The 12,011-nt window shown below is 18.3% G+C and overlaps 4 protein-coding genes across 4 annotated transcripts, besides 27 other annotated features; 1 reads left to right on the forward strand and 3 right to left on the reverse strand. All coding sequences in view use genetic code 6, as the record gives it.

Moving 5' to 3' along the window:
• Window positions 1-2: part of a microsatellite that runs on past the window's edge.
• Window positions 3-587: 585 nt separating this feature from the next.
• Window positions 588-660: a microsatellite.
• Window positions 589-664: a microsatellite.
• Window positions 665-1,203: 539 nt separating this feature from the next.
• On the forward strand, window positions 1,204-4,156 carry IMG5_031150 (peptidase M16 inactive domain protein; the record flags this gene model as incomplete). Its single annotated transcript, XM_004039170.1, has 6 exons — window positions 1,204-1,523; window positions 1,620-2,501; window positions 2,650-2,807; window positions 2,858-3,512; window positions 3,886-3,944; window positions 3,998-4,156. The coding sequence occupies exons 1-6, from the start codon at window positions 1,319-1,321 to the stop codon at window positions 4,154-4,156; spliced, it is 2,118 nt and encodes a 705-aa protein (XP_004039218.1). The 5' UTR covers window positions 1,204-1,318.
• Window positions 2,525-2,584: a microsatellite.
• Window positions 2,535-2,583: a microsatellite.
• Window positions 3,518-3,589: a microsatellite.
• Window positions 3,799-3,871: a microsatellite.
• A 162-nt stretch (window positions 4,157-4,318) lies between the features above and the next one.
• Window positions 4,319-6,470, reverse strand: IMG5_031160 (protein phosphatase 2C, putative; the record flags this gene model as incomplete). Its single annotated transcript, XM_004039171.1, has 2 exons — window positions 4,319-5,598; window positions 5,735-6,470. The coding sequence occupies 2 exons, from the start codon at window positions 6,468-6,470 to the stop codon at window positions 4,319-4,321; spliced, it is 2,016 nt and encodes a 671-aa protein (XP_004039219.1).
• Window positions 5,629-5,685: a microsatellite.
• Window positions 5,629-5,711: a microsatellite.
• Window positions 5,667-5,699: a microsatellite.
• A 163-nt stretch (window positions 6,471-6,633) lies between the features above and the next one.
• Window positions 6,634-6,679: a microsatellite.
• A 197-nt stretch (window positions 6,680-6,876) lies between these two features.
• Window positions 6,877-6,947: a microsatellite.
• A 320-nt stretch (window positions 6,948-7,267) lies between these two features.
• IMG5_031170 (hypothetical protein) lies at window positions 7,268-8,745 on the reverse strand (the record flags this gene model as incomplete). Its single annotated transcript, XM_004039172.1, has 4 exons — window positions 7,268-7,597; window positions 7,656-7,820; window positions 7,990-8,430; window positions 8,485-8,745. 4 exons carry the CDS (start codon window positions 8,743-8,745, stop codon window positions 7,268-7,270), a joined length of 1,197 nt encoding a protein of 398 aa, XP_004039220.1.
• Window positions 7,603-7,639: a microsatellite.
• Window positions 7,832-7,868: a microsatellite.
• Window positions 7,832-7,879: a microsatellite.
• Window positions 7,837-7,875: a microsatellite.
• Window positions 7,839-7,879: a microsatellite.
• Window positions 7,877-7,933: a microsatellite.
• Window positions 7,877-7,957: a microsatellite.
• Window positions 7,879-7,929: a microsatellite.
• Window positions 7,893-7,957: a microsatellite.
• A 199-nt stretch (window positions 8,746-8,944) lies between the features above and the next one.
• On the reverse strand, window positions 8,945-11,065 carry IMG5_031180 (RSC complex subunit, putative; the record flags this gene model as incomplete). Its single annotated transcript, XM_004039173.1, has 6 exons — window positions 8,945-8,975; window positions 9,020-9,309; window positions 9,350-9,472; window positions 9,550-9,956; window positions 10,012-10,381; window positions 10,487-11,065. The coding sequence occupies 6 exons, from the start codon at window positions 11,063-11,065 to the stop codon at window positions 8,945-8,947; spliced, it is 1,800 nt and encodes a 599-aa protein (XP_004039221.1).
• Window positions 10,396-10,485: a microsatellite.
• Window positions 11,066-11,080: 15 nt separating the features above from the next.
• Window positions 11,081-11,120: a microsatellite.
• Window positions 11,121-11,316: 196 nt separating this feature from the next.
• Window positions 11,317-11,352: a microsatellite.
• Window positions 11,353-11,364: 12 nt separating this feature from the next.
• Window positions 11,365-11,390: a microsatellite.
• A 69-nt stretch (window positions 11,391-11,459) lies between these two features.
• Window positions 11,460-11,526: a microsatellite.
• Window positions 11,527-11,698: 172 nt separating this feature from the next.
• Window positions 11,699-11,731: a microsatellite.
• The last annotated feature ends 280 nt before the right edge of the window (window positions 11,732-12,011 follow it).

Raw genomic sequence — 12,011 nt, forward strand, 5'->3', positions numbered from 1 at the left:
ATTTAAAAAATAAAAAATAACATATAATACTTTATAAAAAAAAATTTATTATTAAATAATATTTTATAATATATATTATAAATATTAATACTGTAAGTATGTAAATGAATAAACAAACAAATTTATTATTTATATAAATAAAATTAAATTATTTTTTATTTATATCTTTGAATTAAAATAAAAAATAAATAGAAATTTCGATTTTAAAATAAATAAATAAAAATGTTAAAAAAATTGAGAAATAGCACATTCAAAAATCAATAAATTTTACGATTAAATGCATTAAATTACGATATAAAAATAGGCGAAATAATCCACGATTTCGAGCTAAAAAAAATTGAAAAAATAAAAGACTTTAATCTCACAAGCTATCATCTAGAACACTCAAAAACTAAAACGAAATTCCTTCATTTTGATTCTACTGATAAAAACAATTGTATGGCAATAATATTTCGAACAATCCCAAATAATGATAAAGGAACTCCTCATATTTTAGAACACTTAACATGTTGTGGAGGTAAAATATATTTTTTATAGAAGTTTATATATAAATATAATTTTATTTATATATAATTAAATAATTACAAATATATATATTATTATATATTTATATATATTAATATATATTTATATTTATTTATATCATATATATATTTATATTATTTTTTTAAAAAATTAAGGTAAGTTATTTCCAGTAAGAGATCCTTTCTTTAAAATGATAAAAAGATCTTTAAATACATATATGAATGCTTGGACAGGCCCTGATTTTACTTGTTATCCTTTCAGTTCTTAAAACCATAAAGATTTTAGAAATTTAATGTAAGTATATTTCGATATAACATTTAACCCTTTACTTTAGGAGTCAGATTTTTAACAGGAAGGTTGGCGATTTGATTTTAATGATGAGTAAAAAATAAATTATAAAGGAGTAGTATATAATGAAATGAAAGGAATTTATTAGACTTCTGACAGCATTTATTATTAAAATATATATAAGTATTCTTTAAAAGATACTATTTATTAACATAATTATGGAGGAGATCCTTAAAGTATTACTGACTTATCTTATTAGGAACTAATTTAATTTTACAAAAAATTCTATCATCCATCTAATACGAAAATCTTTTCTTATGGTAATTAAGATTTTAGGTTAAGCTTGGAATATATAAATTAAAATTATTTAAAAAAATATGAATATTAATAATAAGATAATGATGTTTAAATACTAGATAAAAATAAAGTTTAGGGAAACAAGTAAGTTATATATGTAAAAGGACCACAAGAAGCAGCCCAATTAAATAATGAAAAATAAATAAAAATGTCTTTTACTTTTATTTGTAATGATGTAGTTAATAATGTCCTTGAAAGTTAAGGACTTTCTATATTAAATTAATTACTTTTACATAATTTTAATTCTCCATTATATTAAGCTTTATTAGAATCTGGAGTAGCACCTTCTTATACTCCGGGAACTGGATATGAAAGTGGAATTAAATAAGGAATGTTTAATATTGGGGTTTCAGGTATTAATAATTGATATAAATATATATAAATACATATATATAATATTATTATTTAAATGAAACTAATATATATATATATATATTTAAATTTAAAAGGTATTAGTAAATAATAAATATAGGAAGTTGAAGATGTTATATTTAATTGTTTAGAAAAATCATAAATAGAAGGATTTGATAAAGAAACTATAGAAGGAGTTTTACACTAAATAGAAATAAATAATAAGATGTAATAATAAAACTTTGGTATAAATTTGCTTATGAATATATTGAATTAATATAATCATGATGGCGAAGTAAACTAAATATTAAAAATTAGCGAAAACATTAGTATATTAAGAGAAAAGATATTCAAAGAGAAATATTTAGAATAGCTTATATAGAAATACCTTAATAAGAAAAATGTTAGAATATAATTAATTATGGAACCAGATGATTAATATCATTAGAAAATAGCTTAATAAGAGTAAATAAAATTAGAATAACTTGAAAAAAAAATAGATAAAGAAAAAATTATTTAATAAAATAAAATTCTCTAAGAATAATAAAATCTAAAAGAAGATTATGAATGTTTACCTAAACTAGAAATTTCTGATATTGATAGGGAAGTATTAAAAAATGTCTTTACATAATAAACATATAAGGATATTCCTATATATTTTAATAATTAAAATACTAATGGTTTAACCTTTTTAAGAATTTAATTCGATCTTGAATAAGTTCCTTTATATATCAGAAAATATATAAATATGTTTAGTATTTTTTTGAATAAAATTGGAACAAAATCCATTAATTATAAAGATTTCTAAAAAAAACTTAGTTTATATTCAACTAATTTATCCTTTAATTATGAATCTTCTAATCCATATAATTTCGATGAAACTAATAATAATAAACCTTTAAATTATGGACTTCTTTCAATTGCATGTATTGATAAAAATATTGATTAAATGTGTGAATTATTATAAGAATTGTTAACAGGTAAAAAATAAAATAAATCTTATTATATTAAATTATATATATAGTATATATATATATATATATATATATATTATATATATATTTATTTTTAAATATAAATATGTCTAATTATATATTTATATATACTTTTATTTTATATATAATATAGCCCCAGATTTTAAAGATATGTAAAATATAAGTACTATATTAAGAAATTACAGTAATGATATATCAAATAATATTATTGAATAAGCACTTTCATATAGTGTTAGTGTATCTTAAGCATCTTTAATGGAAAATTGTTTTATAAAAGAAAAATTAAATCATGTATTTAATTTAATTATATTTACATATTTTTATTATTTTTTATAAAAAAGACAAGATTTTTATTTTAATTTACAAATAATTTTTTGTAAAAAAATAATAATAGTATGTTGTATTTAGATGATTTAAATTTCCATATGAATAGTATAATGTAATTTATGATGAGAAAAAACAAAATAAAATTTATAGTATACGGAAATTAATAAAATTTTGATAAAACCTACTAAAATATATCAAAAATAATTGATAATTTAACTTATGCATTTTCAGCTTTTAAATATAAAGCCGAATAATCTAAAATTTACGATAATCCTTTCCAAAAAAAATACATAAGTAAATATTTTGCATTAGATTCTTAAGTAAATTATTGCGTATAATCCTTTGAAATGCCAAACTATACTAATAAAGATACCCCTAAATTATAACTTTTAGGCTAATTAATAGGAGATGTAGTCCTACATAAAGAAATAAGAGAAAAAGGAGGAGCTTATGGAAGTGGATGTTAGTTTATGGATGGAACCTTAAATTTATTTAGCTATAGAGATCCTAATACTTTAGAAACATTCAAAATTTATTAAAATGCCATTAAGTAAATTAGTAAAGGATAGTTTGATGAAAAAAATATTGAAGAATCTAAATTAAGTTTATTTAGTAAAATAGATTAAATCATAAAACCTTAAGATAGAGGGCTTGCTTATGTTTTAGAAAGTAAGTATATATATATATATATAAATATATATATATATATATATATATATATATATATATATATATATATAAATATAATTTAATATTTAATTTAATTTTTAATATAAATATTTTAAAAAATAAATTCAATATAAAATATAATGCTATAATTAGAAATTATTTATGTTAATAAAAAAATTTTTAAAATAAATTAAAACACATTTTTACTTAATAATTTATTTTTTGATAATATTTATACAAAAAAACTAAAGAAATATAAAAAGTTTAAAATTAAAATTAAATAAAAATATTATATATATATACATATAAATATATATATATATATATATATATATATATATATTTATATAAATATATATTTTATTTTAATAAGATAAAACTGATGAAATGAGATAATAATATAGATAAGAAATTATTGATGCTACCAGAGACGTAATCATATAATTATATTATAAATATGTATATAATCATATTTATATTTATAGGATTTAGTCAGAGTATGTAAAGAATATTTAGTTAAAAAAATTGAAGATAATTAATTTTCAAAAGTTGTATTTGGAAACTAATTAAATGACTTAAAAGAAATAGAAAAAGAAGGTTTTATAATTGAGGAACCTATATATGGTTTATAAAATAATGAATGAAAAATAAATAATATTTTTTATATATATAAATAAAAAAAAAAATATTGTAAATTATATAAAGATATCTATTATTATTTAAATAAAAAAATATATATGAAAAAAAAAAAAAAAAAACTATTTAATTATTATAAAAGAAATAATATTATTATTAATATATAAATTTCATTTTTTTTTGTTTTTCTTTTTCTTATTTTATTAAATTTCTTAACTTAATAATTTCTTAATTTCCTCATTTTAAACCTAAACTCCACTTTTAAACTTTCCGATATCAAAAACATCATCTCCTCCTGTGATAAAGCTTACTCCACTAGAATTAACACCCACAGTGATTTAAAATCTTGCCACAAACTCCCCTTAATCAACTTATAAGCATTCTTTTTTTTCCAAAAGTCCCTATTTATTAAATTCCTAAATTGATTATTCTAAATGTTATTAATTTTAATAATCTCTTAAATTAAAATAAAAAAATGGTTGTTTTTCTTAAATTTCCTTCCATAAATTTTAACTGTGTTTTTTCACTCCAATAATTGATAATTATTTATTTTTTAAAACTTAATAAACATTACTTTCTTCACATACACTTACTTATCCTTTTCCATTACAAACGCAAACATCTAAAACATAAACTCCCTAATGTTCGTATCTAAAGCTATTATTCTCACATTCCTAATCTACTATTTAGTATATTAAACCTCCTATTTACCCATTTTTTTACGCTTCGAAACCTTTAATTTCCTATATAGGAGTACATCCATACTAATTTATGCATAATTGAATAATTCTGGAAGTTCCCGAAGTAGAAAAACCAAATTAAACAGTCCTCAAAGCTGCTTATAAAGCCTGATAAGCTGCATGTACACATTCTGCTTTTTTTCCTTCTACTTAATTTGCCCCACAGAGTACTGTTCCGGTAATATAGGCTGGGAAACCGTCTATATGGACTCCTAATTCTATTTTAACTAAATCTCCATTTTTAATTACTTGTTTATTATCCTATATAGGACAATTATAATTGATTTGATTGTTAAGAGAAATGCATGTAGGGGATGCTAATCCTTTATTTTTTTCCTTTAAATAGACTTTTTTACATTCTCGGACGATTTCTTCGTCGGCAAATTTACAGATTTCAAAAACGGAAGAATTTTGCATTATTTTTTCCTTAGTAATTCTTTAAAAAACTAAATTTGCAATTTAACCAGCTTATTTAAATTTGTCATTTTATAATTGTTATTATTATTATTATTAATTTTCTGTATTTTCTATGTTTTTCTTTAATTTTATTAATATAATACTCATATTATCGCATCCTTTACCTCCTTTAGTATCTGGAGCAAGTAACAAATCTAAACTTTTTTCACATATAGTACTTAAATCCATTTTCTCGATTATATTTTTTCTACAAAATTATAATAATTCTTCTTATTCTTTCAATTCCCATATACCTTATTAATTATTTATAAATGCATAAAATAAAATATATATAAATTAATGAATATTATTATATATATAAATATATTTAAATTTATATATTTATAATTATATAATAATATAAATTTTAATGTTTATATATTTATTTACCATCACATCCCATTATTAGAAATTCATCTTTGTGAGTTATTTCATGTATTTTTACATCAGGTAAAGAAATAATTAATTATTAATCTTAAGGCAGATTTTAATTATTTTTATAATCTAAGTCTCCTATAGCTCTAGAAAGGTTTAAATTGCCATTTATTCTACCTTAAGCAGTTACTTCTCCTCCTGCATTTTTCACCCTTTGATGTTCAAGCTCGTTTTCAGGCTTATGGTCTTCACTTAGAGGCACTAAAGTGCCTTCTGTGGACAATACACACCTTGAATCTCCTGCATTTGCACAATAAATAGTATTTTTGTGAATTAAAACAACATTAGCAGTACATCCTGCTGTTGATTTCAATTCTTCGGGTTTTAAATCAGGTTTTTTTGCCTTTATTAGATTAATTAGTTCTTATTTAGATTCTTCAGTTTATAATAATTAGTCCATATACATAAACGTTTCTTTTAAAGCTTCTTGAAAATTTTTATTTTAATAATTTTTATTATTTTTTAATTATTAAGGAAAATACTTGGCTGTAAATTCAGCTACTTCGAAACCACCATGACCGTCAAATACGGCGTATAATTAAGTTTCTTTGTCAAATTTTGGATCTGTTATATGAGCGTCTTCCATATTAGTACGCCAACCTTACATACATGATGTAGCAAATTCCAAACCACCATATTTACCTGAATGAGTTTCTTTTTAAGTTATCGGCTTTTAGAGATATGATCCCATTTTTTATTTCTTTTGGTTTCTATTTTAGATTTTTATTTTAAGTTTTAAGGAATTGTTTTATTTATTTTTAAAATAGATTTTTATACTAATTTAGTATATCTTAAATTTTTGGTTTTATTTTAATTTATTTAAATAATTATATTTTATTTTTATTTGTATAAAGATATAATATATATATATATATATATATATATATATATATATATATAAATGTTTTAAATATAATTTTAATCATTGTTTCACTAATATATTTTGCTCTTATTTCAATTTAATTTATAATTTTTTTAATAAAATAATTATAAATTAAATAATGAAAATAATTAATAGAAAAAAATAATAATTTTTTTTATATATATTTTATGTATAAAAAAAATCTATTTATCTATTTATATATTTGATTTTTGTTTAAATATTTTTATATAATAAAATATAATATATTTATTTTAATAATTATAAATATTTTTTTTTTAATTAAAAGTATTATTATTATACTTTAAAAAATAAACTTATATAAATTATTTTCATTAAAACATTAGACAAAATTTATATATATTATTATTAATATTATAATTTTTATTAATTCTGTATTTTTTTAAAAAAAAATCGCCTATTAAAAATATTAAGATAAATATATTAATTTTATTTATTTCAAACGTTATTTAAAAAAAAAATAACAAAAAATAATATTATAAATAATATATATAGTTCACTAATATTTTAATTTAATTACAGTATAATAATTAAAAATATAAAAAATAGTTTTTATATTATCTATAAATATACATACATAAAAGTAATCAATTTTCGTCATTAATTTATTCTTAATATTCAAATTCGATTTCATTATCTTAATTGTCGCTAATATATTTATTAATATTATCTTCTTATTATTCTTAATTTTATTAATTTTTTTTCTTCTTTTTTTTCTTATCTTCATTATAGTAACTTTAATCTCCTTTATACTCTTCATAACAATCATCTTCTTCATCACTTATAACTTCTTTTTCAGAAGGATTTTTCTCAACTAATTTCAAAAAATATTAATCCATAGCTTCATCTGAATAATTAATTTATTTTCTTTATCTAGTACCTCTACCATATTATCTATTTTCTTATTTTTCTTATTTCTAAAAATAATATTAATAATAATAATAAAAATAATAATAATATAGATAAAAAAAAAACACTTGATTTTATCCAATCGGGAACTTCATCTAAATTACATAATCTATAATTAATATTTTTAACTTCTTCTTCTCCTTTTAAAATATTATTAGCAAAATATTAATACCTCTCCTTTTCATTTTCTAATCTTTCTTAATCCATTTAAGCAAATAGTTGATATTCTTCCTAATTAAATTATAAAAAATAAATACATAAATAATAAATAAATAAATACAAAATACATATATATACTAAAAAATATATATAAGTATATATATATATAAAAATATATATATATATATATATTATATATATATATATATTATTTTTTGCTATTTATTTATTTATATTTTACTTCGTTTCTATATAGCATTTCGTTTAATTACTCGTCATTAGGAATTTCATCATCAACTCCATCATATCTTTTTCTCTTTCTCAAAAGATGTTCTATTTTTTCTTTCCTATCATTATCTGTTGATTTCTAATTATATAACCCTGCCTAAATAATCATTTCGTCTAAACCCATTTTATAAGCCGCTTTAGTTAAAATAACTTCCTCAATCCAAGTATTAGTAACTAATCTATATACTCTTACTTCATTTTTAGAACCTATTCTATGTGCTCTATCTTATGCTTATTAATCCATTTAAGGATTCCAATCAGAATCAAATATTATTACAGTGTCTGCTGTTTATAAATTTAAACCTAAACCACCAGCTCTTGTTGATAAAATAAATATATTATAAGGACTATTCGGTTAATTAAACAAAGCCATTTATTCACCTCTATCATCTGCCTATATATTATAAAACAAAAATTAATTTATATAAATATTTTTTATTTTTTATACTTTTGTAGTCCCATCTAATCTTAAATATTTGATATAATTTTCATTTAATTTAAAATATTCTTCTAATATATCCATTACATGTGTCATTTAAGTAAATATTAGAACCCTATGTCCTGATCTTATTAATTTTGGTAACATTCTATCTAATAATACAAACTTTCCTGAAACTCTCCAAATCATATCATTTATTTCATAAGAATCACTATTCATGAATAAATAGGGATGATTGCAAACTTTTTTAAGTTACATCATTAAATTCATTAATGTCTATTCTTTATTTATTTATTAATTTATAAATAATTAATTTTAACTTTTTTCCCTGTTTTAGACTAAAAGTTCTCATTCATTGTATTAAAGCTTTTTTCATTTATTTTTTTGAAAAGGATTATTTACCAAACAGACATTTCTACTTTTATTATATATTCAACTTTATCCGGTAATTCCGATTCAACTTCTTTTTTCACTCTTCTTAATAGAAAAGGTCTTAAAACCTTATTTTTTATATATAAATATATACATTTATATGAGTAATTACTTAATGTAAACGATTAATAATTAAAAGATTTCTTCTTCTGTTAAAGACGATTCTTTTTCGTTACTTCCGAATTTAGCTAAAGGCATAGAAAACCATTTCTCGAAATCATCACAACTAGAAAAGACTTTTGGTAATAAAAAATTAAGCAAAGACCATAATTCTGCAAGATTATTTTATAAAGGAGTACCTGTTAATAAAAGTCTATAATCACTAAAATACTATTAACCTAGAATACTTGTAAATTTACTTCTTGAATTTTTCATTCGATGTCCTTCATCAACAACAATATACTGATATAATAGTAAAAACATATAAATAAAAAATAAATACTTTCCAATCAAATTTATGTAAAGTTAATCTATCTTTTAAAACATAATCATAAGTAGTAATACATACGTTCCATTTTGTAGTTTTTAGTTCTTTTGCAATTTCTTTTCTTACTTAAGGTTATCCCTTTTTATTTTTAAATATATATATACACATTTTTTTTTGATAAAAAAATATATATATATATATATATAATAAAGTACTTTATAGGCAATTTTTTTAATCTTAGGTGCCCATTTATCAAATTCTAAAACCCAATTACTTAAAGTAGATAATGGTACAACAACCAAAAAAGGTCCATTATTTTTTTTCATTTCAATTAAATAAGCAAATAAGGATATAGTTTATATAGTTTTTCCTAAACCCATCTCATCAGCCAATATTCCATTGAGTTTATTATTATAAAGAGATATTAGCCATTTTAAACCTAATAATTAATAACTTTTTAATTTTCCACCTTCAAGTAATTCAGGTTATTAATCAATATTTTCTTTAATTCTATGACTTAAGTTATAATAAACTCTGTTTGATTTTTATAAATCGGCTGCATAATTATTACTTTGTTATCCGAATTTTAAATCTTCGTCATCGTATTCATTTTATTTATCACCTTTATGTATGTATAAATATAAATATTTTTTTAAAAAAATAAAATAAATAAATACCTTTTTATTCTTTAATTTTAGCTCCTAATTCTCTCAAAAAATTATCTGTTTATTTCAAAAGATCAAGTATTCTAGTATGTTTCATATTTTTAATTAATTCAATATAGCCTTCCATATCTTTCGATTTCAAAACTTAAACTCTTTCCCTAGCTTCTTTTTCTTTTTACTATTATATTCTTATTTAAAGATTTTCAAGAAAATTTCGAGCATTATTAGCCCTTTTTTTTTATTGTTTTTTAACTTTTTTATGAAACTCAAAAAAATGGCTTTAATGTATAAATAATTATTAAATAAATTCACGATGTTTTAATTATTTTCTTTTTTCTTATTTTTAACGGAATTAAATATCAAATTTATATAAAATATCAGACTAATAATTAAATGTATATATGTAAATATATATATATATATAATATATATATATATATATATATATATATATATATATGAAGTATAATACATATATATATTATACTTCATTTTTCTTTTATGGTTTTTTTTTCACATAATGTTAAATATCTAAGATTTTATTTTCTAAAATTCTGCAAGGAAGTTTATTTTATTTTTTTAAAAGAATTGTTTCCTACATTTATTTATAAAAATCAAAATTATTTATCCAAAGTTTTTCTGACATTAATTAATATTTACATTCATCTGAAAGTATTTACTATTCTTCTAAAATCTCATCTATAGATTTTTTTCTTTTTTCCATTTGAAATTTATTTTAGTCTTTATATATCTTTAATACTAATTCATTTTATGCTGTAATTTATTCTGTATTTTTTTTCTTTATTTTATCATTAACTAATTTTTTTAATTCTTCGCTTTTATCAATTTTATCATTATAATATCTTAATGATCTTCCCATTATTCTTTCAGCTTCAGCATCCCATTATTCTTTTGTTAATCCACTAATATTTTTTTCTAAATCTCTTGGTAATTAGATATTTCTTATCATGTATTTATATGCTAATATTTATTGTTTTATTTAAAATACTTATTTATCAGTAATACTATCTTAACATTCATTTATTAATGTATTTTCATTTATCATATTTTAATCAGGCTTTATTTTTTTATTTTATTTTATATTTTTTTGTTTTTTTATACTTAATTCTCATATTAATTTAAATATTCATATATTTAAAAATATCGACTTGAATCAAATAATTCATTATCTTATAATTATTTTGCTTACTATATTATATTCATTTTATTTTATTAATATAACAAAAAGCTATTTTTAAATTAATTTATAATTTTATTTACTTGAATTAATTCTTATATTTTATCTTATTCCATTATATATTTATTTTATTTTTTAATATGTATTTTTTTTTTTTTTTTAATGAGAAAAAAATATAAAAAAAAAATATAAATAAATAAGCGGAAAATCTTTAAAATTTTAAAAAATATAAACGAAAAAATATTCAAAAAAAAAGTAGAATAAAAATAATTATAATAAAATAAAAATATAATTACAAAAATAATATAAATACAAATATAATATAAATATATTATAATAAAAATAAATAATTAATTCGATTATCAATTTCTTTAATTTAAAAACTAGTCTACATTTTAATTTAATAAAAACTATTTTTCATATAAATTTTACCTATTAAATTACTAGTTTTTAATAGTTTATTATTTTATTTTATTTTTTTCAGATTTAAATATATAAATATTATATATTTATTTTATTTATCTATTTATTTTAACTTAATAATTATTAAAAAGTTTATATTTTTTATATAATTATAATATGTAAAATATAAATTGAATATAAATTATTTTAAAAAATATTAAAATAATATTTTTTTTTTTCATAAATTAGAATATATATTGGGAAATCATATTTAATAATTTTTTTTTTTTTTTTTTTGTTTTTTTATATAAAAAACATAGTCTTTATTTTTCTTTACAATAATATTTTTTTTTATAAGAAATAATTTGTAAATAACTAAAAAATTAAAGTAAAATAAGAAGTTTTTAAATTG

Source organism: Ichthyophthirius multifiliis, assembly GCF_000220395.1.
Source record: "Ichthyophthirius multifiliis unplaced genomic scaffold scaff_1120509249772, whole genome shotgun sequence".
Classification (NCBI taxonomy): Eukaryota; Ciliophora; class Oligohymenophorea; order Hymenostomatida; genus Ichthyophthirius; species Ichthyophthirius multifiliis.